Raw genomic sequence first — 24,209 nt, 5'->3', positions numbered from 1 at the left:
AACACCTTGATTTTTTCCCTCTTGATCCAGGCCTTGGTTTTCTTGGCTGTGTGCTTTAGGTCGTTGTCTTGTTGGAAGATGAAATGACGACCCATCTTAAGATCCTTGATGGAGGAGCGGAGGATTTTGGCCAAAATCTCCAGGTAGGCCGTGCTATCCATCTTCCCATGGATGCGGACCAGATGGCCAGGCCCCTTGGCTGAGAAACAGCCCCACAGCATGATGCTGCCACCAACATGCTTGACTGTAGGGATGGTATTCTTGGGGTCGTATGCAGTGCCAACCAGTCTCCAAACGTCACGTGTGTGGTTGGCACCAAAGATCTCGATCTTGGTCTCATCCGACCAGAGAACCTTGAACCAGTCTGTCTCAGAGTCCTCCAAGTGATCATGAGCAAACTGTAGATGAGCCTTGACATGACGCTTTGAAAGTAAAGGTACCTTACGGGCTCGTCTGGAACGGAGACCATTGCGGTGGAGTACGTTACTTATGGTATTGACTGAAACCAATGTCCCCACTGCCATGAGATCTTCCCGGAGCTCCTTCCTTGTTGTCCTTGGGTTAGCCTTGACTCTTCGGACAAGCCTGGCTTCGGCACGGGTGGAAACTTTCAAAGGCTGTCAAGGCCGTGGAAGGGTAACAGTAGTTCCATAAGCCTTCCACTTCTGGATGATGCTCCCAACAGTGGAGACAGGTAGGCCCAACTCCTTGGAAAGGGTTTTGTACCCCTTGCCAGCCTTGTGACCCTCCACGATCTTGTCTCTGATGGCCTTGGAATGCTCCTTTGTCTTTCCAATGTTGACCATGTATGAGTGCTGTTTACAAGTTTGGGGAGGGTCTTAATTAGTCAGAAAAGGCTGGAAAAAGAGATAATTAATCCAAACATGTGAAGCTCATTGTTCTTTGTGCCTGAAATACTTCTTAATACTTTAGGGGAACCAAACAGAATTCTGGTGGTTTGAGGGGTTGAATAATAAATGACCCTCTGAATAAACTTTTCACAATTTAAAAAAAAAAAAAAAAAAAGAAATAACATTCTTTTTTGCTGCAGTGCATTTCACACTTCCAGGCTGATCTACAGTCCAAATGTCACAATGCCAAGTTAATTCCGAATGTGTAAACCTGCTAAATCTGCAGGGGGTTGAATACTACTTGTAGGCACTGTATAAAAAAACTTTTCCAGAATCTCTAAATTCCTATGCGACCATGGTGTAGGAGACTGGTTCCTTCATCGTTCTCATATGAAACACTTTCCATCATGTTATATTCAAGGAAGAGGTTATCTAATGATGACATGCCATCACTGGGTTGTAAAGTCACAATATGGTCCTATTGTGCATAAAAGTAAACACAAACCTGTTTACTCAAATTCATAGAAATCCAAAAATTAAGAAAAAAATGTGATCTTCTCCATTGGAAACTGTAGAAGTATCCTGCCACAAAACCATAACAATTCCATAATACTGTTCTGTACAGAGGCAGCACATAGAGTGCATATATCTCTACACTATATAGGGGTAATAACTCCATTTACACAGACTCCATATACATGTGCAAGGAACCTAACAAGGGTAAGAGCATGATTTAGATCTTCAGAACTGTAGAAAAAAGCATCTGATAAGCAAAGATAAGTGTGTCTTGCCTACAGTAAAGCATGGTGGTGGGAGTGTCATGGTTTGGGGCCATGAGTGCTGCCGGGTGTGGGGAGCTACAGTTTATTGAGGGAACCATGAATGCCAATATGTACTGTGACATACCGAAGCAGTGCATGATCCCCTCCCTTCATATTGCAACATGACAATGACCCCAAACACACCTCCAAGACAACTACCACCTTGCTAAAGAAACAGAGGGTAAAGATGCTGGACTGTCCAAGCATGTCTCCAGACCTAAACCCTACTGAGCATCTGAATCCACAAACCAACAATAACATTAACTTTGAGCTTATAGTACACTGGCTGACACATTTTTTAAGCAGTTACAGTATATCACTAAAGTGAGTACACCCCTCACATTTTTTAAAATATTTTATTATATCTTTTCAATAGAAGATATGATACTTTGTTACAATTTAAAGTGTACAGCTTGTATCCCAGTGTAAATTTGTAAGTAACTCAACACAAAGCCAATAATATCTAAACTGCTAGCAACAAAACAGAGCACAACTCTCAGTGAAAATTGCAAAATTGTGCCCAATTAGCCATTTTCCCACCCTGGTGTCATGTGACTCATTAGTGATACAACATCTCAGGTGTAAATGGGGAGCAGGTTTGTAAAATTTGGTGTTATCGCTCACACACTCTCTCATACTGGTCACTAGAAGTTCACCTTGGCACCTCATGGCAAAGAATTCTCTGAGGATCTGAAAAAAAGAATTGTTGCTCTACATATAGATGGCCTAGGCTATAAGAAGATTGCCAACACCCTGAGCCTGAGCTGCAGCACAGTGGCAAAGACCATACAGGGGTTTAACAAGACAAGTTCCACTCAAAACAGGCCTCGCCATGGTTGACCAAAGTTTAGTGCACGTGTTTAATGTCATATCCAGAGGTAGTCTTTTCAAAATAGAAGTATGACTGCTGCCAACATTGCTGCAGAGGTTAAAGGGGTGGAGGGTTTAGCCTGGCAGTTCTCAGACCACATGCATCAAACTGGTCTGCATGGCTGTTGTCCCAGAACGAAGCATCTTCTAAAGATGATGCACAAGAAAGCCCGCAGTTTATTGAAGACATGCAGACTAAGGACATGGATTACACTGGGGAACAATTTGAAAAAAAAATTCTGTTGAGTTAGGTTTTTGAGCTGATTTATACTAAAATTGGCATGCTGATTCCAAAAATGTAGTCAGTTTTTTTCTATCACGTCAAGTTTTTCCTCCTCAACTTACCTGCCAGAGAAGCACAATTGCACTGATTTCTGTAATAAGACTTGTTATCTGAGTACAATTCGAGCTACGTGGCAACTTGTAAGAGTAGTCACAACTAAAAAACATATTTGTCATGCCTATTTCTTATATATTTCATTTTTTGTTCATATTTGTACTATTTAAAAAAAAACCACTTTTTAGGTACAGTAGTTTACATATTTTTGAGAAGACAAAAATCCTATAGTTCAAAAACTTGACGTGATAGAGAAAATCCGAGATCATTTCTGGATTCAGCATCCAAAAATTAATTAAGAACGGTTGTCTGACCTAACTCCTAAAAAATTGCGTTCCCCAGTGTTACTAGAACCATGTCTGTGGTCTGATGAGACCAAGATAAACTTATTTGGTTCAGATGGTGTCAAGTGTGTGTGGTGGCAACAATGTGAGGAGTACTACAAAGATAAGTGTGTCTTGCATACAGTAAAGCATGGTGGTGGGACTGTCATGGTTTGGGGCGATGAGTGCTGCCGGGTGTGGGGAGCTACAGTTTATTGAGGGAACCATGAATGCCAATATGTACTGTGACATACCAAAGCAGAGCATGATCCCCACCCTTCATATTTCAACATGATAATGACCCCAAACACACCTCCAAGACAACCACCACCTTGCTAAAGAAACAGAGGGTAAAGATGCTGGACTGTCCAAACATGTCTCCAGACCTAAACCCTACTGAGCATCTGTGGGGCATTCTAAAATGTGGGGTATTCTGATGTCGTCAAGGAGTTATGGAAGAGGATTCCAGTGGCTCCTGTGAAATGCTAATGAATTCCATGCCCAAGAGAGTTAAGGCAGTGCTTGACAATAATGGTAACCACACAAATTATTGACACTTTGGGCACAATTTGGCCGTTTTCACAGGGATGTACTTACTTTTGTTGCCAGCAGTTTAGACATTAATGGACGTGTGTTGAGTTCTTTAGAGGCCACATCAAATTTACACTGTAAGGCTATGTGCGCACATTGAGTAATTGCATGCAGTTACGCTGTGATCTTTACCGCAGCGTAACTGCGTGCGTCCTGCGTCCCCAGCATAATCTATGAAGATTATGCAGGAGACGTGCGCATGTGGCGTATTAGAGCGCAGCGCTTTGGCTGCTGCCCGAAGCGAGCGTTCTAAGAAGTGAGATGTCACTTCTTTCCTGCGCTCTGCCTGCAGCTCCTGCTCTGTCTATGGGAGGGGCTGCAGTCAGAGCGCATGGAATCGGCTTTTTTTTTTTCACTACGGACTCTTTCTGCAGCGATTTGAAGCGCACGTGTGCTCTTCAGATCGCTGCAGAAATTTCTGCAGAGACAAACGCAACGTGCGCACATAGCCTTATACAAGCTGGACACTGACTACTTTACATTGTGTCTAAGTGTCATATCTTTCAGTATTGTCCAATGAAATGATATAACAAAATAGTTACAAAAACATGAGGGGTGTACTTACTTTTCTTATATTCTGTATAACCAGCAGCATCTTATAATCTCTTTAACCATAATTGTATTATGGTTTATGTTATAGTATTGTTGCCATCATGATATACATTTGTAAGCGTAAAAGGTCAAAAATAACTATAAAGCAGTAGGGAAAAAAAAGATGTGCTAGGTCATCATTCTCCTTGTGATATACAGCGGAGTATCCAAGTACAGCCACACAGTGCACTAAAAACCATTGTAATAAAGCATACACTTAGACACCGCCTAAAGCTTGCAAACTGGCCACTGCGCCCTGTGACCCTAGATGATTATATGAAGTACTAGAAGGTGGCCCGATTCTACGCATCGGGTATTCTAGAATTTACGTATTGTGTAGTTCATGTATGATTTTTGTTATATATATATATCTATATATATATATATATATATATATATATATATATATATATATATATATATATAGATGTTGTTGTGTGTAGTTACCAAGTGTTTGTGTAGGGGCTGTACATGTTCTGGGTGTTGTCTGGGTGTGACGGGGGGTGAGAGCGGTGTTGTATGTGTGTTGCGTGTGTTGCGTTGTTTGTGGAGCGCTGTGTGTCTGTAGCGTTGTGTGTGTGTTGCGCGGTTTGTGTGTGTGTGGTGTGTTTTGGGGGGAGGTATGTTTTGTGCAATGTGTGTGTTGTGCGGTATGTGCGTATATTTGTGTGTGCCGCGGTGTTTGTGTGTTGGGTGCTGTGTGTGCGCAGCGTTGTCTGTGTGTGTGGGTGTCTGTGTAGGGCAGTTGTTTGTGGTTCCCAGTGTGTGTGTGTGTGTGTGTGTGATGTGTGGTGTGTGGTGTGTTGTGCAGTGCGCGCGTGTGTGTGTGTGTGTTTTGGGGGGAGGTGCGCACTCCCAAACGTGCTCCATCCCTCATGCAGCGCACTCCCCATCGTGCTCCATCCCCCATGCAGCGCACTCCCAAACGTGCTCCATCCGCCATGCTGCGCACTCCCAAACGTGCTCCATCCGCCATGCTGCGCACTCCCAAACGTGCTCCATCCGCCATACTCCGCACTCCCCATCGTGCTCCATCCCCTATGCTGCGCACCCCCTATCGTGCTCCATCTCCCATGCTGCGCACTCCCAAACGTGCTCCACCCGCCATGCTGCGCACTCCCAAACGTGCTCCATCCCCCATGCTGTTAACTCCCCATCGTGCTCCATCCCCGATGCTGTGCACCCCCCATCATGCTCCATCCCCGATGCTGCGCACCCCCCCATCGTGCTCCATCCCCCATGCTGCACCAGCATCAGCCTCTCTGCCCCCAGCATCAGCTTCTCTGCCCCCAGCATCAGCCTCTCTCCTCCCAGCATCAGCCTCTCTCCTCCCAGCATCAGCCTCTCTCATCCTAGCATCAGCCTCTCTCCTCCCAGCATCAGCCTCTCCTCTCTGTCCCCAGCATCAGCCTCTCTCCTCCCAGCCTTCCTCCACCAGCATCAGACTCTCTCCTTCCAGCCTCCCCCAGCATCAGCCTCCGCCAGCATCAGCCTCTTTCCTTCCAGCCTCCTCCAGCATCAGCCTCCCTCTCCCAGCCTTCCCCAGGATCAGCCTCTCTCCTCCCAGCCTCCGTCCTCCCAGCCTTCCCCAGCATCAGCTTTCCCCTCCCAGCCTCCCTCAGCATCAGCCTTCCCCAGCATCAGCCTCTCTCCTCCCAGCCTCAGCCTCTCTCCTTCCAGCCTCCCCCAGCATCAGCCTCTCTCCTTCCAGCTTCCCTCAGCATCAGCCTCCCCTTCCCAGCCTTCCCGAGGATCAGCCTCTCTCCTCCCAGCCTCCTTCCTCCCAGCCTCCCTCAGCATCAGCCTTCCGCTCCCAGTCTCCCCCAGCATCAGCCTCCCCAAGCATCAGCCTCCACCAGCATCAGCCTCTCTCCTTCCAGCCTCCCCCAGCATCAGCCTCCCCTTCCCAGCCTTCCCCAGGTTCAGCCTCTCTCCTCCCAGCCTCCTTCCTCCCAGCCTCCCCCTCCCAGCCTCCCTCAGCATCAGCCTTCCGCTCCCAGTCTCCCCCAGCATCAGCCTCCCCAAGCATCAGCCTCCACCAACATCAGCCTCTTTCCTTCCAGCCTCCCCCAGCATCAGCCTCACTCCTTCCAGCCTCCATCAGCATCAGCCTCCCGTTCCCAGCCTTCCCCAGGATCAGCCTCTCTCCTCCCAGCCTCCTTCCTCCCAGCCTCCCTCAGCATCAGCCTTCCCCTCCCAGTCTCCCCCAGCATCAGCCTCCCCAAGCATCAGCCTCCACCAGCATTAGCCTCTCTCCTTCCAGCCTCCCCCAGCATCAGCCTCCCCAAGCATCAGCCTCCACCAGCATCAGCCTCCCTCGTCCCAGCCTCCCCCAGCATCAGCCTCCCCCTCCCAGCCTCCCCCAGCATCAGCCTCTCTCCTCCCAGCCTTCCCCATGATCAGCCTCTCTGCTCCCAGCCTCCTCCAGCACGCCGTGCTCCTCTGCCGACACTCACACACCCGATCGCATCCACTCACACACACCCGATCGCATCCACTCACACACACCCGATCGCATCCACTCACACACACCCAATCGCATCCACTCACACACACCCGATCGCATCCACTCACACACACCCGATCGCATCCACTCACACACACCCGATCGCATCCACTCACACACACAGACACTGACGATATCGCACATACGCGCTGATACTCACAACATCCGGACATACCACATGCCTCTGGCCATGTGATCCTCCGTCAGGTCCTGGAAGACCACAACAGCACAGTATCGAGGCCGAGAAGCAAGCGATATCGCCGGATGCTGTGAGTGTGTGGATGCTGTGAGTGTGTGGATGCTGTGAGTGTGTGGATGCGATGTGTGTGTGAGGTGTGTGTGAGGTGTTTGTGAGAGTGAGTGCGATCTGATGTGTGTGTGTATGCGTGTGTGTGTGCTGTTATGTTTGTGCGTGTGGAAGTGCCGCCGCTGCAGGACCTTGATTTACTTGTAACTATGCAAGCATGGTTACCAGCGCAACACGTCCCCCGCTCGCACGGGAGCCAACACCAGCATACGGCGGCGGCGTACGCTGATGTGGGCTCCCGTTGGTGAGGGGGGAAAGGGGGGGGGGAGTACAGTACTCACCTGGGATTCGTGGCTCCGTGACCGTGCCAGTTCGGGGAATGCGGGGGGGGGGGGGGGGGGGGGGGGGCGAGAGCTAACGTCTATTGCGTGAGGGGGGGCGGGGCGTGGCGTGGGCGAGTTGCCAATGCCTGCAGGGTGCCGGGGCGAGAGGCCAATCTGTGGGGGGGGGCAGAGCCTGGGCGAGCGGCTGGCCAATCCGTGTGGGGGCGCAGCCGGGGCGAGAGGCCAATCCGTGTGGGGGGGCGGGGCCATGGCGAACCCAGCGGCCAATCAGCTTTGTGTCACCGTAAGGACATGTCACGGTGACACAATTTTGGAGCATGACAGACAGACAGACAGAATAAGGCAATTATATATATAGATGAAACTAAAGATCAGCAGTTGGACAAACCTGGAAGACAAGCAATTCCAGAATACAATAGCTTGGCACTGAGATCTTGGCATTGGATTGGAAGATCAGTAATGGTCTCCCAGGGAATGGATCCTCTTGATGGAGAGCCTACAATGGATACCCATAGTCCAGTTTTGGATGGCACTTTTTGAACAGAAGACGTCACTTCAATACCCGGATTGGTATTTGCGACCGTACCTGCTTAAGAGAAAGATAACATTTTAGTTAAAAAATAATCAGAGAATCGGCACAATCTGGTGGAGTGATAATTCAGGACCCTCGGAACTTCCATATTGAGGAAGTTGCAGGAATTCTAAGTTGGGACATTGCTATTAAAGGTATGTGACACAGTGTGAACCCCAATTCCAAAGAGGACCCTATGGCTCTGTGTGTCACAGAAATATGTTGTGCTTTTGAAGGGGGTCACATGAGGTCATAGACTATTTTTATGTCCTGAAGAGATCTGATTCCTAAAAAAATACACAGAGTTCATACAGAGGAAGATTGTGATCGTGAGCAGAGAGTGAGATCAATGAAACCACTGCGAGTATAGGAGATCCTTGAACTGTAAGTTACAACTATTGGGAACACTGTAGGCACTGACGCTTTTCTTGCTCTGATAATGTATAATAGCCATACTGCTGCTACATGAACCCACCAAATAACCACCATACTTCATCTTTTTGGACACCCTGTGAGTGAGAGGTAGGAGGAATTGGACACTGAGGAAACTTAAAAGGTTTTTCCCATCCCCAGATCTTATCCCACTGTGTAGTAGGTGTAATACGAGGGGCTGCTGACAAGTCTTTGGCTTTACCCAGAAAGAAACGAGATAGGATGATGAAACTTTACATTTATTCCACATACTCTCCACTGATGTCAACACACTTCTTATATTGGTATTCCAAGTTCTGTAAGCCTAGCAAAAAGAAGGATTTCAGTTGTGCCTCAAACCAGGCATCTGTAGCAGCCATGGCATCAGAAATGGAGTGAAATTTGGTACCCTTGAGGTGTTTAATCAGGTTTGGAAACAGATTATAGTCGGAGGGAGCTAGATCTGGTGAATAAGGTGGATGGTCAAACAGCCCAGCTCTGCCAGTTTTGCCGTGGTCGCTTGTGCTGTCCGTGGAGGCGTTGTCTTGCAGGAACAAGATTCCTTTGGACAGATTGCTGCACCTTTGGAGCTGCCTTCAATTGGTCCAAAAGTTCAATGTAATACCTTGCATTGATGGTGGAATCCTTTTGAAGGCAGTCCACTAGCAGCACGCCCTTCTTATTGCAGAACACAGACACCATCACCTTAGTGGCTGATTTTTGCAACCTGAACTTCTTTTGACGAGGAGAACCACTGTCCCTCCACTCTTTTGACTGCTCCTTGTTTTCAGGGTCATACAAATAAATCCAGGTCTCATCCATAGTGACCAGTCGATCCAGGAAGTTCTTATCAGTCCTGAAACGCTGACAAATGGACCGGGAAGTTTTCACTCGCATTCTTCTTGTCAAACATTTGGGGACCCACTTTGCAGATAGCTTCCTCAGGTCCAAATGTTCAAGGATAATGACGCAAACACGTTCATGGGAAATCCCCATGATGTCTGCTATTGCTTTAGCTGAAATTCGTCGATTCTCCAGTATGAGGTTGTGCACAGCATCGACGATCTCCGGAACAACAACCACTCTCGGTCGTCCAGGACGTTCCTCATCATTGGTGCTGAACTGGCCCATTTTAAATTTGGCAACCCAGTTCTTAACTGTGGAATATGAAGGGCATTGATCCCCCAATGTCTGCGACATATAACTATGAATATCCTTCATGGACTTTCCTTGCAGAAACAAGAATTTTATCACTCCTCCGCTCTCAGTTGCTGTGAATATTGCATTAGACTCCGCCATTTTGTTTTCCCGCGTGCGTACAACACTGTTGCCATAAGCAACAAACATTTTGAAAATATATATTAGACACATAAAGCTTTTATGTGATGTAACATACGTTACCACAGAAGCAAAAAAAATCACAAAGCCAAAGACTTATCATCAGCCCCTTGTAATAATAATATTAGCAAATAATTCCAATTAGAAATGTAGTATAGTTCTCCTGATATAGCCATGTTTCTTAACTCATGTGTAGGGCATTGCAGCTTAGGTATCCATGGTTATATCCACTCATATAGTGACAGTTAGTTAGTTGCTCATGATCATAACCATAGATACCTAAGCTGCGATGCCCTGCTCATGAGGTAAGAGACATGGGTATATCAGGAGAACTATACTACATTTCTAATTGGAGGTATTTGTTAATATTATTTTTATTATTACAACTACTACATATTGGGATAGGATCTAGAAGATGGGATTATCCAGGTCAAAAGTAGCTAGATTTTGCACTTGTTTTTTTCCTGACGCTCACCCAAATATTCAGTTTAAATTTAAAAAAAAAAAATCCTCCATGTGGTCCCAGAGATATGGGCCTTTTTATTTAGTGATACTGTTTATGTTGTCTTTAACAAGGGGGTGTGGCTCACAAAATTCTCTGGGGCTGATGTGTATTATTACCCTGTGAGCCACGCTCCCTTGGAACATCCAGTAAAATTAGTACTAATTCAATAGGCCAACATCTCAGCACCAATATGGCGGATTTAGCAATAAAAAAAAAAAATAGGGGAGCAGCGGGAATAAAGCCAGATATTTTTAACCTTGCTGCAAGTCCTCTGTAGTTGAAGTCCCCACCAGAACAATTCCCTATATTTCAGCTCTTGAATACACATATTATACAAATGACATTGTAGAAGTATTACATTGGCTCAACTAGCGTGAAAATCTCATATGTGACATTCCTACATGGTGAAATCCTGATCTAATTGGTGAAGATCGCAGATCACAAATTTGCAGTTACTGAAAAGAACCTCCATACATGCCAGCACTCCATTCATTCTCTGAAGCATATAATCGGCAGATAGTCACCTCCACTCCATTCATTCTCTGAAGCATGTATCGGCAGACAGTCACCTCCACTCCATTCATTCTCTGAAGCATATGTGGCGCCCTGGACAAGCCAGGGGCCACAGAGAACAACACCATCACACCCCACACTCCCGGTCAGGCACTCCGAAGTCAGACACAAAACCCTTGTTGCCTTCCTCCAGGGGCTGATGTTCACACCAGGGGGTGGGCCAGGCGGTTGGTCCCGCCCACCGAGGAGTTCACAGTCCTGGAGGCGGGAAAAGCAGACATTAGTTTTGGAGGTGAAAGTGAGAGGAAGGAGAAGTAGTAGTGGAGCAACTAACTGACAGCGTCCGGGTGTTTGGCCCGGGCGGTACAGCAAGGTTGGCAGACGGTGGTGACCATCTGCAGGAGTGGCCTATCAGAGTTACCGTAAGGACCGTGGACGGGCGGTGGCCCGGCGGTACTGGACCGGTACACGAAGAGAAGTCAGCACCATCTGGCAGGGGCTTACGGACCCCGGCAAGGCTAGGAGTCGCCGTGAATTTGCCGAATCCGTTAGTGAAGGGGACCTCCTGGGTTTCCAAACAGTGAAGTCCCGACACAAGGCAACAGTCCAACCAGAAGAGGGAGACACCGCCACCGCCAAGGCAACCGTTTCTCAGGGCCAGATCCTGCGGGCAAAAAGGGGCTCCTCCAGCTCACATCCAAGCTGGGGAGCGGGTTACCGGTGGGAACCCATCAGAACCATCAACCGTACATAGGTGCAGGGAAAGGCAGTCACTATCAACCTGCCGGGAGAAACAACACCGCAGCCGTCTATGGGACCCGTCCATCCAGCCGAGTGTTTTACCGAGAACTGTGTCTTCATCATTGGGCTGAGTGAGTACCACCGTGCCGTGCGGCACAGTGCTGCCCCTGCGACCCTGCACCTCACCAGGCGCCGTAATCCGCCTGCCATCCATCCCTACCCCATCACCGGGCCCCGGGACAACCAACCCCCTACCCATGGAGGGGAGAACTAACAACAAAGCTGCTCCCTGTCACCGCTCGCGGGATCCCCGTCCAGAGCAGCGGTGGTGTCACCATTATCACCACAACCGTGGGTGGCGTCACGGACAATAAATCCCCACAATCAATCCCCTTTTCACTCATGGGCAAGGAACGCCGCTCGAGTCCCCAGGATCCAGCCCACCGCTCGAGCCACCACCGAGCAGCGGCAGCCGCAGCGGCAGCCACAGCAGCAGCGGCCGGACCCGAGCAGTGGGAGAGCGCAGCGTCCCCTCCTCCGCCCGCGACACATATAATCGGCAGACAGTCACCTCCACTCCATTCATTCTCTGAAGCATGTATCGGCAGACAGTCACCTCCACTCCACTCATTCTATGAAGCATATAATCCGCAGACAGTCACCTCCACTCCATTCATTCTCTGAAGCATGTATCGGTAGACAGTCACCTCAGCAGGTGGAATGAATAACTACTGTTATCCACATACAGTGCCTACAAGTAGTATTCAACCCCCTGCAGATTTAGCAGGTTTACACATTCAGAATTAACTTGGCATTGTGACATTTGGACTGTAGAGCAGCCTGGAAGTGTGAAATGCACTGCAGCAAAAAAGAATGTTATTTCTTTTTTATTTTTTTTTTTTAAATTGTGAAAAGTTTATTCAGAGGGTCATTTATTATTCAACCCCTCAAACCACCAGAATTCTGTTTGGTTCCCCTAAAGTATTAAGAAGTATTTCAGGCACAAAGAACAATGAGCTTCACATGTTTGGATTAATTATCTCTTTTTCCAGCCTTTTCTGACTAATAAAGACCCTCCCCAAACTTGTGAACAGCACTCATACATGGTCAACATGGGAAAGACAAAGGAGCATTCCAAGGCCATCAGAGACAAGATCGTGGAGGGTCACAAGGCTGGCAAGGGGTACAAAACCCTTTCCAAGGAGTTTGGCCTGTCTCCACTGTTGGGAGCATCATCCAGAAGTGGAAGGCTTATGTAACTACTGTTAGCCTTCCACGGCCTGGACAGCCTTTGAAAGTTTCCACCCGTGCCGAGGCCAGGCTTGTCCGAGGAGTCAAGGCTAACCCAAGGACAACAAGGAAGAAGCTCCGGGAAGATCTCATGGCAGTGGGGACATTGGTTTCAGTCAATATCATAAGTAACGTACTCCACCGCAATGGTCTCCGTTCCAGACGAGCCCGTAAGGTACCTTTACTTTCAAAGCGGCATGTCAAGGCTCGTCTACAGTTTGCTCATGATCACTTGGAGGACTCTGAGACAGACTGGTTCAAGGTTCTCTGGTCTGATGAGACCAAGATCGAGATCTTTGGTGCCAACCACACACGTGACGTTTGGAGACTGGATGGCACTGCATACGACCCCAAGAATACCATCCCTACAGTCAAGTATGGTGGTGGCAGCATCATGCTGTGGGGCTGTTTCTCAGCCAAGGGGCCTGGCCATCTGGTCCGCATCCATGGGAAGATGGATAGCACGGCCTACCTGGAGATTTTGGCCAAGAACCTCCGCTCCTCCATCAAGGATCTTAAGATGCGTCGTCATTTCATCTTCCAACAAGACAACCACCCAAAGCACACAGCCAAGAAAACCAAGGCCTGGTTCAAGAGGGAAAAAATCAAGGTGTTGCAGGGGCCTAGTCAGTCTCCTGACCTTAACCCAATTGAAAACTTGTGGAAGGAGCTCAAGATTAAAGTCCACATGAGACACCCAAAGAACCTAGATAACTTGGAGAAGCTCTGCATGGAGGAGGAGTGGGCCAAGATAACTCCAGAGACCTGTGCCGGCCTGTTCAGGTCTTATAAAAGACGATTATTAGCTGTAATTGCAAACAAGGGTTATTCCACAAAATATTAAACCTAGGGGTTGAATAATAATTGACCTACACTTTTATGTTGAAAATTTATTAAAATTTAACTGAGCAACATAACTTGTTGGTTTGTAAGATTTATGCATCTGTTAATAAATCCTGCTCTTGTTTGACGTTTACAGGCTCTAACTTATTTGCATCTTATCAAACCTGCTAAATCTGCAGGGGGTTGAATACTACTTGTAGGCACTGTAGGTGCAGATTCCAGAAGTGGGGTAAACATTTATGGTATATCCTGTAGTTACCATAAATGTCTGTTATGGAAATATCCTTTAACCCCTTCACCCCCGGGTCATTTTCGGTTTTTCCTTACCTTCTTCCAAGAGCCATAACTTTTTTATTTTTCTATCAATATGGCGACATGAGAACTTATTTTTTGAAGGACATGTTGTACTTTTGAATGGCATCATAAATTTTACCATGTAGTGTACTGGAAAATGAGAAAAAAGTGCCGAGAAATTGCAAAAAAAAGTGCAATTCCACAATTATTTATATTTACTGTGTTCACTATATGGTAAACCTGACCTGGCTGTATTATTCCCCAGGTCGGTATGAGTTCATAGATACCAATGTATAGTTATTATTAAGTGGTGAAAAAAATCTAAATATTTGTAAAAAAAAAGAAGAATTGCACTTTTGGCTCCATTTTCCAAGACCCATAATGTTCTCATTTTTGGGATCTGGGGCTTAGTGATGGCTTATTTTTTGCAACCTGAGCTGATGTTTTATTTATATCATTTTTGGGTAGATGCAATGTTTTAATCTCCTGTTACTGTATTTTATTGCACTGTTGCAGCAACCCAAAAAAATGTAATTTGGGCATTTTTAATTTTCTTTTCTGTTACGCCCTTTACTGATAAGATTAATTTATTTTATATTTTGATAGATCAGACATTCTGAATAAAGCAATGCCAAATATGTCTATATTTTTTATTTATTGTTTTACTTTCAATGGGGAAAAAGGAGGTGATTTGAACTTATTTTTTTTTTTTTTTTTTTTACTATTTACAAGTCTGCTGATCAGAGCGATGCTTGAGCATTGCTGTGATCAGGAGAAATGCTGATCTCCTGTGAATGCCGGAGCTTAACTGGTGTTCACAGGAACTTCGTCAAGAAAGCAACAGGGTTCATCAGCTGACACCCCCGGCTGTCATGAGATCTCATCAACACCCCTGATCACGTCACGGGGCCGCTGATGGGACCAGTGAATTGCACGCTGCCCACCGACGCATGTTAGATCGCACTGTCAGAGTATGACAGCATGATCTGACTAGTTAACAGGTGCGGGTGGATGGAAGATCTACCCGCACCTGTTAGCTGCACATGTCGCTAATCAGATCAGTTGTCATGTGCAGGGAAATCTGCAAGCTCATTGTGTGAGCTACCATCTAAGTCCGGGAAACGACCAAGGGCATACATGTACGTCTTTTGTTGTGAATGGGTTAAATATATGTGGAGTATATATCTTTTGTACCTCATTCTAGTTCTAAATAAATTGTGACATAATGTTAAAGCTGTTGTAATGAACGGTATCCATTACACAATATGCAGCACGCACTGGTCCAATATCTTTGGGCATTTTTCCTTCTTCAGTAATCTAATAAATTTACTATATGTTCTTCCTCACATACCATCAGGGCTGTATTTTGCCTTCGTGCTGCCCTAGGCACTTTAAGTGGTCGCGCCCTTAGAGACAACGTAACACTGAGTTTTCGCACACGACATCTGTTTAAGGCAGATCTACTCTGTAAAACACTTTAAAAAGTATCAATGAGAAACAAAGGGCACTAACCCCCCCCCCCAATGGGGATCACCACTGGCACATCAAAACATAGCATGAGTATAAAATATTCCCACCACACCGTCCCCACTTATATGCTGTGACTGTCACACTGCCCCTAATAAACTACACACTGCCCTCCCTTATAAATTATACCCACCACACCTTCCTCAATTATGAAATATGATCTGCACATTGTCCTCACATCATGCTGCCCCCTCCTCACAGTGTCCCATGCATGCTGCCCCCTCCTCACAATGTCCCATGCATACTGCCCCCTCCTCACAATGTCCCATGCATACTGCCCCCTCCTCACAGTGTCCCATGCATGCTGCCCCCTCCTCACAGTGTCCCATGCATGCTGCCCCCTCCTCACAGGGTCCCATGCATGCTGCCCCCCTCCTCACAGGGTCCCATGCATGCTGCCCCCTCCTCACAGGGTCCCATGCATGCTGCCCCCTCCTCACAGGGTCCCATGCATGCTGCCCCCTCCTCACAGGGTCCCATGCATGCTGCCCCCTCCTCACAGGGTCCCATGCATGCTGCCCCCTCCTCACAGGGTCCCATGCATGCTGCCCCCTCCTCACAGGGTCCCATGCATGCTGCCCCCTCCTCACAGGGTCCCATGCATGCTGCCCCCTCCTCACAGGGTCCCATGCCTGCTGCCCCCTCCTCACAGGGTCCCATGCATGCTGCCCCCTCCTCACAGGGTCCCATGCATGCTGCCCCCTCCTCACGGTGTCCCATGCATGCTGCTCCATCCTCACAATGTCCCATGCATGCTGCCCCCTCCTCACAATGTCCCATGCATGCTGCTCCCTCCTCAGTGCCCCATGCATGCTGCCCCCTCTCACAATGTCCCATGCATGCTGCCCCCTCCTCACAGGGTCCCATGCATGCTGCTCCCTCCTCACAGGGTCCCATGCATGCTGCCCCCTCCTCACAGTGTCCCATGCATGCTGTCCCCTCCTCACAGTGTCCCATGCATGCTGCCCCCTGCTCACAGTGTCCCATGCATGCTGTCCCCTCCTCACAGTGTCCCATGCATGCTGCCCCCTCCTCACAATGTCCCATGCATGCTGCTCCATCCTCAGTGTCCCATGCATGCTGCTCCATCCTCACAGTGTCCCATGCATGCTGCTCCATCCTCAGTGTCCCATGCATGCTGCTCCATCCTCAGTGTCCCATGCATGCTGCTCCATCCTCACAGTGTCCCATGCATACTGCTCCATCCTCACAGTGTCCCATGCATGCTGATCCCTCCTCACAGTGTCCCATGCATGCTGCTCCCTCCTCACAATGTCCCATGCATGCTGCTCCCTCCTCACAGGGTCCCATGCATGCTGTCCCCTCCTCACAGGGTCCCATGCATGCTGCTCTCTCCTCACAGGGTCCCATGCATGCTGCCCCCTCCTCACAGTGTCCCATGCATGCTGCCCCCTCCTCACAGTTGTCCCATGCATGCTGCCCCCTCCTCACAGTGTCCCATGCATGCTGCCCCCTCCTCACAGTGTCCCATGCATGCTGTCCCCTCCTCACAGTGTCCCATGCATGCTGCCCCCTCCTCACAGTGTCCCATGCATGCTGCTCCATCCTCACAGTGTCCCATGCATGCTGCCCCCTCCTCACAATGTCCCATGCATGCTGCCCCCTCCTCACAGTGTCCCATGCATACTGCCCCCTCCTCACAGTGTCCCATGCATGCTGCCCCCTCCTCACAGTGTCCCATGCATGCTGCCCCTCTCCATGAGCTCCTAATGCTGCCTTACTCTTTTCCATAATGACACCTCCATGCTGCCCCACTCATCATACTAAGACCACCACACTAACGCTTATGCTGAGACCCCCCCACACACACACTACCCCACTCTTGATATTGACTCCCCTACATTGCTCCACTCCATACTGAGCCCACACATGCTGCCCCTTCTCCATAATGCGCTCCCAATGCTGCCCCCCTCTTATTCTGAGTCCTTACACTCCCCCCATCGATTTTGTCATTGCACTATCCCTCAACCCTTGTCCTCTGTCTCTAGCATTAGCCCCTCTCTCCCATTCCCCCAGCAGCAGCCTCACTCCCCCGCCTTCAGCCTCAGCCTCTCTCTCCCCCAGCCTCCCCCCCAGCCCTCAGCCTCTCTCTCCCCCCAGCCTCCCCCCCCAGCCTCTCTCTCCCCCCAGCCTCCCCCCCAGCCTCTCTCTCCCCCCAGCCTCCCCCCCAGCCTCTCTCTCCCCCCAGCCTCCCCCCCAGCCTCTCTCTCCCCCCAGCCTCCCCCCCAGCCTCTCTCTCCCCCCAGCCTCCCCCCCAGCCTCTCTCTCCCCCCAGCCTCCCCCCCAGCCTCTCTCTCCCCCCAGCCTCCCCCCCAGCCTCTCTCCCCCCCAGCCTCTCCCCCCTCTCTCCCCCCCCCCCCCCCAGCCCCCCCCCTCCCCCCCCCCCCTCCCCCCCCCCCTCCCCCCCCCCCCCCCCCCCCCCCCCCCCCCCCCCCCCCCCCCCCCCCCCCCCCCCCCCCCCCCCCCCCCCCCCCCCCCCCCTCCCCCCCCCCCCCCCCCCCCCCCCCCCCCCCCCCCCCCCCCCCCCCCCCCCCCCAGCCTCCCTCTCCCCCCCGCCTCTCTCTCCCCCCCAGCCCTCTCCCCTCCTCCCCCCCCCAGCCTCTCTCTCCCCCCAGCCTCTCTCTCCCCCAGCCCTCCCCCCAGCCTCTCTCTCCCCCCAGCCTCCCCCCCCAGCCTCTCTCTCCCCCCAGCCTCCCCCCCAGCCTCTCTCTCCCCCCAGCCTCCCCCCAGCCTCAGCCTCTCTCTCCCCCAGCCTCAGCCTCTCTCTTCCCAGCCTCCCCCCAGCCTCTCTCTTTTCCCAGCCTCCCCCCCAGCCTCTCTCTCCCCCCAGCCTCCCCCCAGCCTCTCTCTCCCCCAGCCTCCCCCCCAGCCTCTCTCTCTCCCCCCAGCCTCCCCCCCAGCCTCTCTCTCCCCCCAGCCTCCCCCCCAGCCTCAGCCTCTCTCTCCCCCCCAGCCTCCCCCCCAGCCTCAGCCTCTCTCTTCCCAGCCTCCCCCCCAGCCTCAGCCTCTCTTTTCCCAGCCTCCCCCCAGCCTCTCTCTTTTCCCAACCTCCCCCCAGCCTCTCTCTTTTCCAGCCTCCCCCCCAGCCTCTCTCTCCCCCCAGCCTCCCCCCCAGCCTCTCTCTCCCCCCAGCCTCCCCCCCAGCCTCTCTCTCCCCCCAGCCTCAGCCTCTCTCTTCCCAGCCTCCCCCCAGCCTCTCTCTTTTCCCAGCCTCCCCCCAGCCTCTCTCTCCCCCCAGCCTCCCCCCCAGCCTCTCTCTCCCCCCAGCCTCCCCCCAGCCTCAGCCTCTCTCTTCCCAGCCTCCCTCCAGCATCTCTCTTTTCCCAGCCTCCCCCCATCTCTCTTTTCCCAGCCTCCCCCCAGCCTCCCCCCCAGCCTCTCTCTCCCCCCAGCCTCCCCCCCAGCCTCAGCCTCTCTCTTCCCAGCCTCCCTCCAGCCTCTCTCTTTTCCCAGCCTCCCCCCAGCCTCTCTCTTTTCCCAGCCTCCCCCCAGCCTCCCCCCCAGCCTCTCTCTCCCCCCAGCCTCCCCCCCAGCCTCAGCCTCTCTCTTTTCCCAGCCTCCCCCCCAGCCTCAGCCTCTCTCTTTTCCCAGCCTCCCCCCAGCCTCTCTCTTTTCCCAGCCTCTCCCCAGCCTCTCTCTCTTCCCAGCCTCCCCCCCCAGCCTCAGCCTCTCTTTTCCCAGCCTCCCCCCAGCCTCTCTCTTTTCCCAGCCTCTCTCTTTTCCCAGCCTCCCCCCAGCCAAAAAGAGGCATCGCAACGATCATCAACTAACCTGTAAGGTGCCCATACATTCTAGGCTCTGCCTTACGCATACCTGCTCCGGTGCCTGCTGCCCTGCTCTGCTATTATCCTCTTCTCCTGGCTGGCTCCAGCTCCAGTCGCGTCCTCCTCCGCGGCGTGTGTTGTCTGCAGAATTGGACGCTGCAGCACGGGTCAGTGAGCTGATTGGCGCGCCCGCGCGCCTCTGACCCGGAAGTGCAGGCGCTGGAACTTCCGGGGTTAATCAGCTCACTATGCCTGGCGCCCTCCGTGTATTTAAAGAGACAGAAGTGCGCCTTTCCTCCCTCTCAACCCCCCCTCCCCCCCGAGAACACAGCGAAGTGCAACGGAGGGAGGGGCGGGGGGCGGGGATGTAAAAAAAAAAAAAAAAAAAAAATTATATATATTTTTTTTTTTTTTTTTTTTTTTTTGCTGCCAGAAAGTGCCGCCCCCCCGCAACGTGCCGCCCTAGGCACGGGACCACAGGTGCCTAGTGGCAAATACGGCCCTGCATACCATATGCCATATTACTTTATAACCATTCCAAATGTTAGTCTATATATTGTAACTTGTGCACCACAGAATTGTATGTGCCTCTGACGTGAAGCCAGAATACTAGTATTACCTCCTGAAACAGCAGTTTACGGGTTGTAAATGACTTTTTGATAGACTGTGGCTGACCTGCAGGGAAGGTGAGTGATCACACATAATGATGGTGATCTACTAAAATGCAATAACTCATACAAAACAACGCTGATTGAAATTTGGAATAAACGTCTGTCAGCCAGTAAAGGGTCACTGAACTTTAGGACCTCTCTTCAATCACCAGAATTAGGTGTGATTTTATAGAATTACTTGGGTGGCATTCTAATGGACTAATTTGTATGACTGCCTTAAAGGTTAATAGGATAATTATTAGTAGGTGGCCCTATGTGACCGAATTACATTGACTCCAGATTGGAAATTCTGGACTTGTTTCTAGCGCTGTCTGCAAATGATTCCCATCAGTGGTGTTACTGTTGGGGTCATCATAGCGATTGTACTTGTGACCAGACCCCCATGCCAAGAGACCTTCTTGTCTGTCTGCCTCCATTGTAAGAGATGAGTCTTCACGCCCTTCTCTTTCTAGAAGATTCCCTAAGGCCTAAGAATACTTCAGTGGTATGTTAGAAATTATTATCCTGATGAAGATTTGAACCTTCTTCAGAAGAGCAAGATGCTGCTCAGTCATGGTAGCACACATATCAAACGTATATTAAAGGTAATCTATCAGTAAGGTCAACCCTAATACCCCACTAATGCTGCTTTCACATCAGCGATTTTTTAACTGCAGCACAAATGGATTTTTTGCCGCAAAGCCGGATCCTTTACAAATGCGTTGTCATTTCAATGCATTTGCAATGGAATTGCGGCAATATTTGTCACATGCGGTTGCATGTGGTACACACTGGATTCGTTGCTTTGCGGTATTTTACCTTCTTTCAAAAATGCTACTTGCAGCATTTTTGTCCTCGGGCAAAATACTGCATGTCAATGGATCTGTGAGATTGTGGCGATACCTGCAATGTAGTTCAATGGGCACCGGATCCTGTTGTACCGGAAGTAGCCGAATCCTGATAGACAGGATCCTGTTTTTGGTAAAAGCCTGCGCAGAAAGCAGCCTGGCATCGTCAGTACAGAAATCTCTCTCTCTCTGACAGGAGACTAGGATCGTGGAGGGGTGAGGGGGAGTAATACACATGGAGTTCCTAAGCATGTCTGTGTATTTATTTCTAATAAAGTATTTTTTCTCTGAGTGATGTCTTTTTTAACCCTTTATTAGAGATTCTTAATGGCAGGGTCAAATTTGGCCTGACATTAAGAATCTCGGGCTTTATAACAGCTGGTAAAACAAAGCTGGTAAAACAAAGCTGGTATCAACCCCTTATTACCCATCATGCCACCCGGCACCAGGGCCGCTGAGAGAATTGAATACTGCGCCAGAAGATGGCGCTTTTATGAAAGCGCCATTTTCTTTGGGCCACCCTGCGCTGCGAATTCCAATCCCCAGCTGCCTAGTTGTACCTGGCTGGACACAAAAATTGGGCAAAGCCCACAACATTTTTGTTTTTGTAATTATTTCATGAAATTCATGAAATAATTAAAAAAGGGCTTCCCTATATTTTTGGCATATATGGGCATGCAGGTGTCAGAAATGTAAATAAATTGACACCCTTAAATATTCTATTACTGTATTCCTGAGTTATTAGTGTTTTAATTCATATGCAAATTAGGCATTAAGTGCTTCGGGCAAGTTATAGCACTTAAAGGTAAGTTGTCGCGTTTTTTTATTTTTGTATTAATAATAGTGATTATGAAATCAAGTATTTGTAATACAAAATTAAACTCACTGTTTATTTAGTTTTTATTTAATTCTAGATTTAATGAAGCACTTGGGGCTGTCATCTTGGATTTGCTGTGTGTAACGACAGTTACTCACCTCCTTTATGGCAGCTCCCAGGGTATTGGGTCTGATAGTCGTGCTCCGACCCTATACTGAACACAGGAGAGCTGGACATGCCCCCTTGGCTTTCCAGATCACAGCAGAAGGAGGACATAGTCACCATCTCTGTGGAGCTCACAATGTATGCTGTGTTGTGCACTTTCCCCATGCCACCTGTTCGGCCTGTGTGAGTACCAGCGCCTAGCGCTGCCGCTGCGCCCTTCCCCAAAGACACCCACCCCCCTGCTCTCCCCAGCTCTCCCTCCCGCCGCTGCTGCTACCCTCCCCCCGCTCTTCCTGCTGCCGCTGCGGGCATGCATGCAGCAGAGCATTGTGTGTGTGTGTGTGGCAGAGCATTGCGGGTGTGCAGGTGGCAGAGCGGGCGGGCGTGCATGCGGCAGAGCATTGTGTTTGTGCGTGTGGCAGAGAATGGCGGGTGGGCGGGAGGGCGTCAGAGCATTGTGGGCGTGCAGGTGGCAGAGCGGGCGGGTGTGCGTGTGGCAGAGCATTGCATGCGTGCATGTGGTATAGCATTGCGGGCTTGAATGGGGCAGAGCATTGTGGGCGGGTGTGCGTGTGGCAGAGCATTGTGGTCGTGCGTGTGGCAGAGCATTGTGTGCGTGCGTGTGGCAGAGCATTGAGTGCGTGCATGTGGCAGAGCATTGAGGGCGGGCATCCGTGTGGCAGAGCATTGCAGGCATGCATGTGGCAGAGCATTGCGGGCGTGCATGCGGCAGAGCATTGCTGGACCGTTGCGTGCGGATCACTATGTGGGGAGCACTATGCAGCTGTCCTTGGTGACACTTTAGACATTAGGATCACTTTGTAATCACCATCAAAATGGCTCCGCACTGTGACCTTAAACTTCATCTTCCCTTATCTTTTTGGAAACACCTAGATTGGGAGGGGGAGGTGTGACATCACACACAGGAGGGCAAATTCTGCCCACTTTTACGCAGGTGTAATGTGAACTAGATCTACAGTAGTTCTACAGCAGGATTTCAGCAGCTGCTCCCCCTAGTGTTTAAGAGTGGAAAATGTCAAACTTTTTAATTTTTTTTAGATTTTGGTCAATTAAAACAAATAATAATATTTAAACAAAACATTAAAACATTAATACGTTACATTTTTTTCAGTTATTGAATTTTTTTTTTTTTTGGACGACACCTTAATTTTAAGGAGCCACTGCATCCTGAGCTTGTATCCCCACACAGCACTAGCGTCTTTAGCTTGATTGATAACTCACTGTCAGATTTCCTTGCCTGGCGCTACAGAAGCAGTGAGCTACCAATCAAGCTGAGGAGGCTGGTACTGGTCAGGGAAATATCTGAGGGAGGCAGAGTCTCAGTAAGGACTCTGTCACACCCAGGGACTTAATGACTCATTTGCATATGAATTAAAATGCTAATTTCGTGGAAATGCAGCAACAAGAGGAAATATAAAAATGTTGATGGTTTTACACATCAAAGAACTGCATGCCTATATACAGTGGGTGAAATAAACACACATTTTCCAAGTAAGTATATTTCTAAAGGTGCTATAGACATTAATTTCTCAACAGATGTTGGTAACAACCCATCCAATCCACACAGACAAAGAAATCAAAGAAAACTGTCCATGAATAAAGCTATGTGTAGTAATGAGAAATGACACTTGAAAAAGTATTGAACATGCTTTTTGAAATGCAATTAATACTTTGTGCAAAAGCCTTTGTTGGTGATGACAGCTTCAAGATGCCCTACCACAAGAGATAGTGATGGCAGATACTATAACAGCTTTTAAAAAAGGGCTGGATGATTTCCTCAGTACACACAGCATTGTTGGTTATACATGACTTAATGACAAAATGTAAAATTGGTGGAGGAAGCTTGAACTACATGGACCTAGGTCTTTTATCAACCTATGTAACAATGTAAGATTCCTTCTGTATGCAGAAACTAGTGGCGTACATCGTGCAGGTATTATCTTGGCCCATTCTTCCACACACACTCTTCAAATTCTGAAGTTTCCGTTGCTCTCCTTCTATGACCCCTGAGCTTCAGTTCCTTACATAATTTTTTTTATTAGATTCAGGTCAGGGGATTGGCTGGGCCATTCTAGCATCTTTATTTTCTTTCTCTGAAACCTACTGAGAGTTTCCTTGGCTGTGTTTTTGAGATCATTGTCTTGATGAAATGTCCACCCTAATTTTGTCTTCATCATCCTGGTAGATGACAGCAGATTTGTATTAATAATATCTATATACATTTGTTCATTCCTCCTTCTTTCAATCATATTAAGTTTGCTAGTGTCATATCCAGAAAAACAGCCCTACACAATGATGTTCTCACTTCCAGACTTCACTGTTAGTAAATATGCTGTGTATTATGGCTTCCAAAGAGTTCAAGTTTTGTCTCGTCTGACCTAATTATATTTTTCCAGTATTTCAGAGGCT

The 24,209-nt window shown here is 49.3% G+C and overlaps 1 protein-coding gene across 3 annotated transcripts in view; it reads right to left on the bottom strand.

The window, feature by feature from the left end:
- Positions 1-24,209, bottom strand: part of KIAA1755 (KIAA1755 ortholog) — a 137,488-nt gene that overhangs the window by 90,829 nt on the left and 22,450 nt on the right. For 2 of the 3 annotated variants that reach the window (XM_075349806.1, XM_075349805.1), the window contains exon 3: positions 7,870-8,070. In XM_075349806.1, the coding sequence (XP_075205921.1) occupies positions 7,870-8,070 (201 nt within the window). The remainder of the gene's footprint in view (positions 1-7,869; positions 8,071-24,209) is intronic. The other variant, XM_075349807.1, reaches the window with a different exon arrangement.

Source organism: Anomaloglossus baeobatrachus, chromosome 5 (genome assembly GCF_048569485.1).
Source record: "Anomaloglossus baeobatrachus isolate aAnoBae1 chromosome 5, aAnoBae1.hap1, whole genome shotgun sequence".
In the NCBI taxonomy this organism is placed as follows: domain Eukaryota; kingdom Metazoa; phylum Chordata; class Amphibia; order Anura; family Aromobatidae; genus Anomaloglossus; species Anomaloglossus baeobatrachus.
Note: the sequence above shows the minus strand (reverse complement) of the source record. Positions and strands in the feature narration are given on the sequence as shown.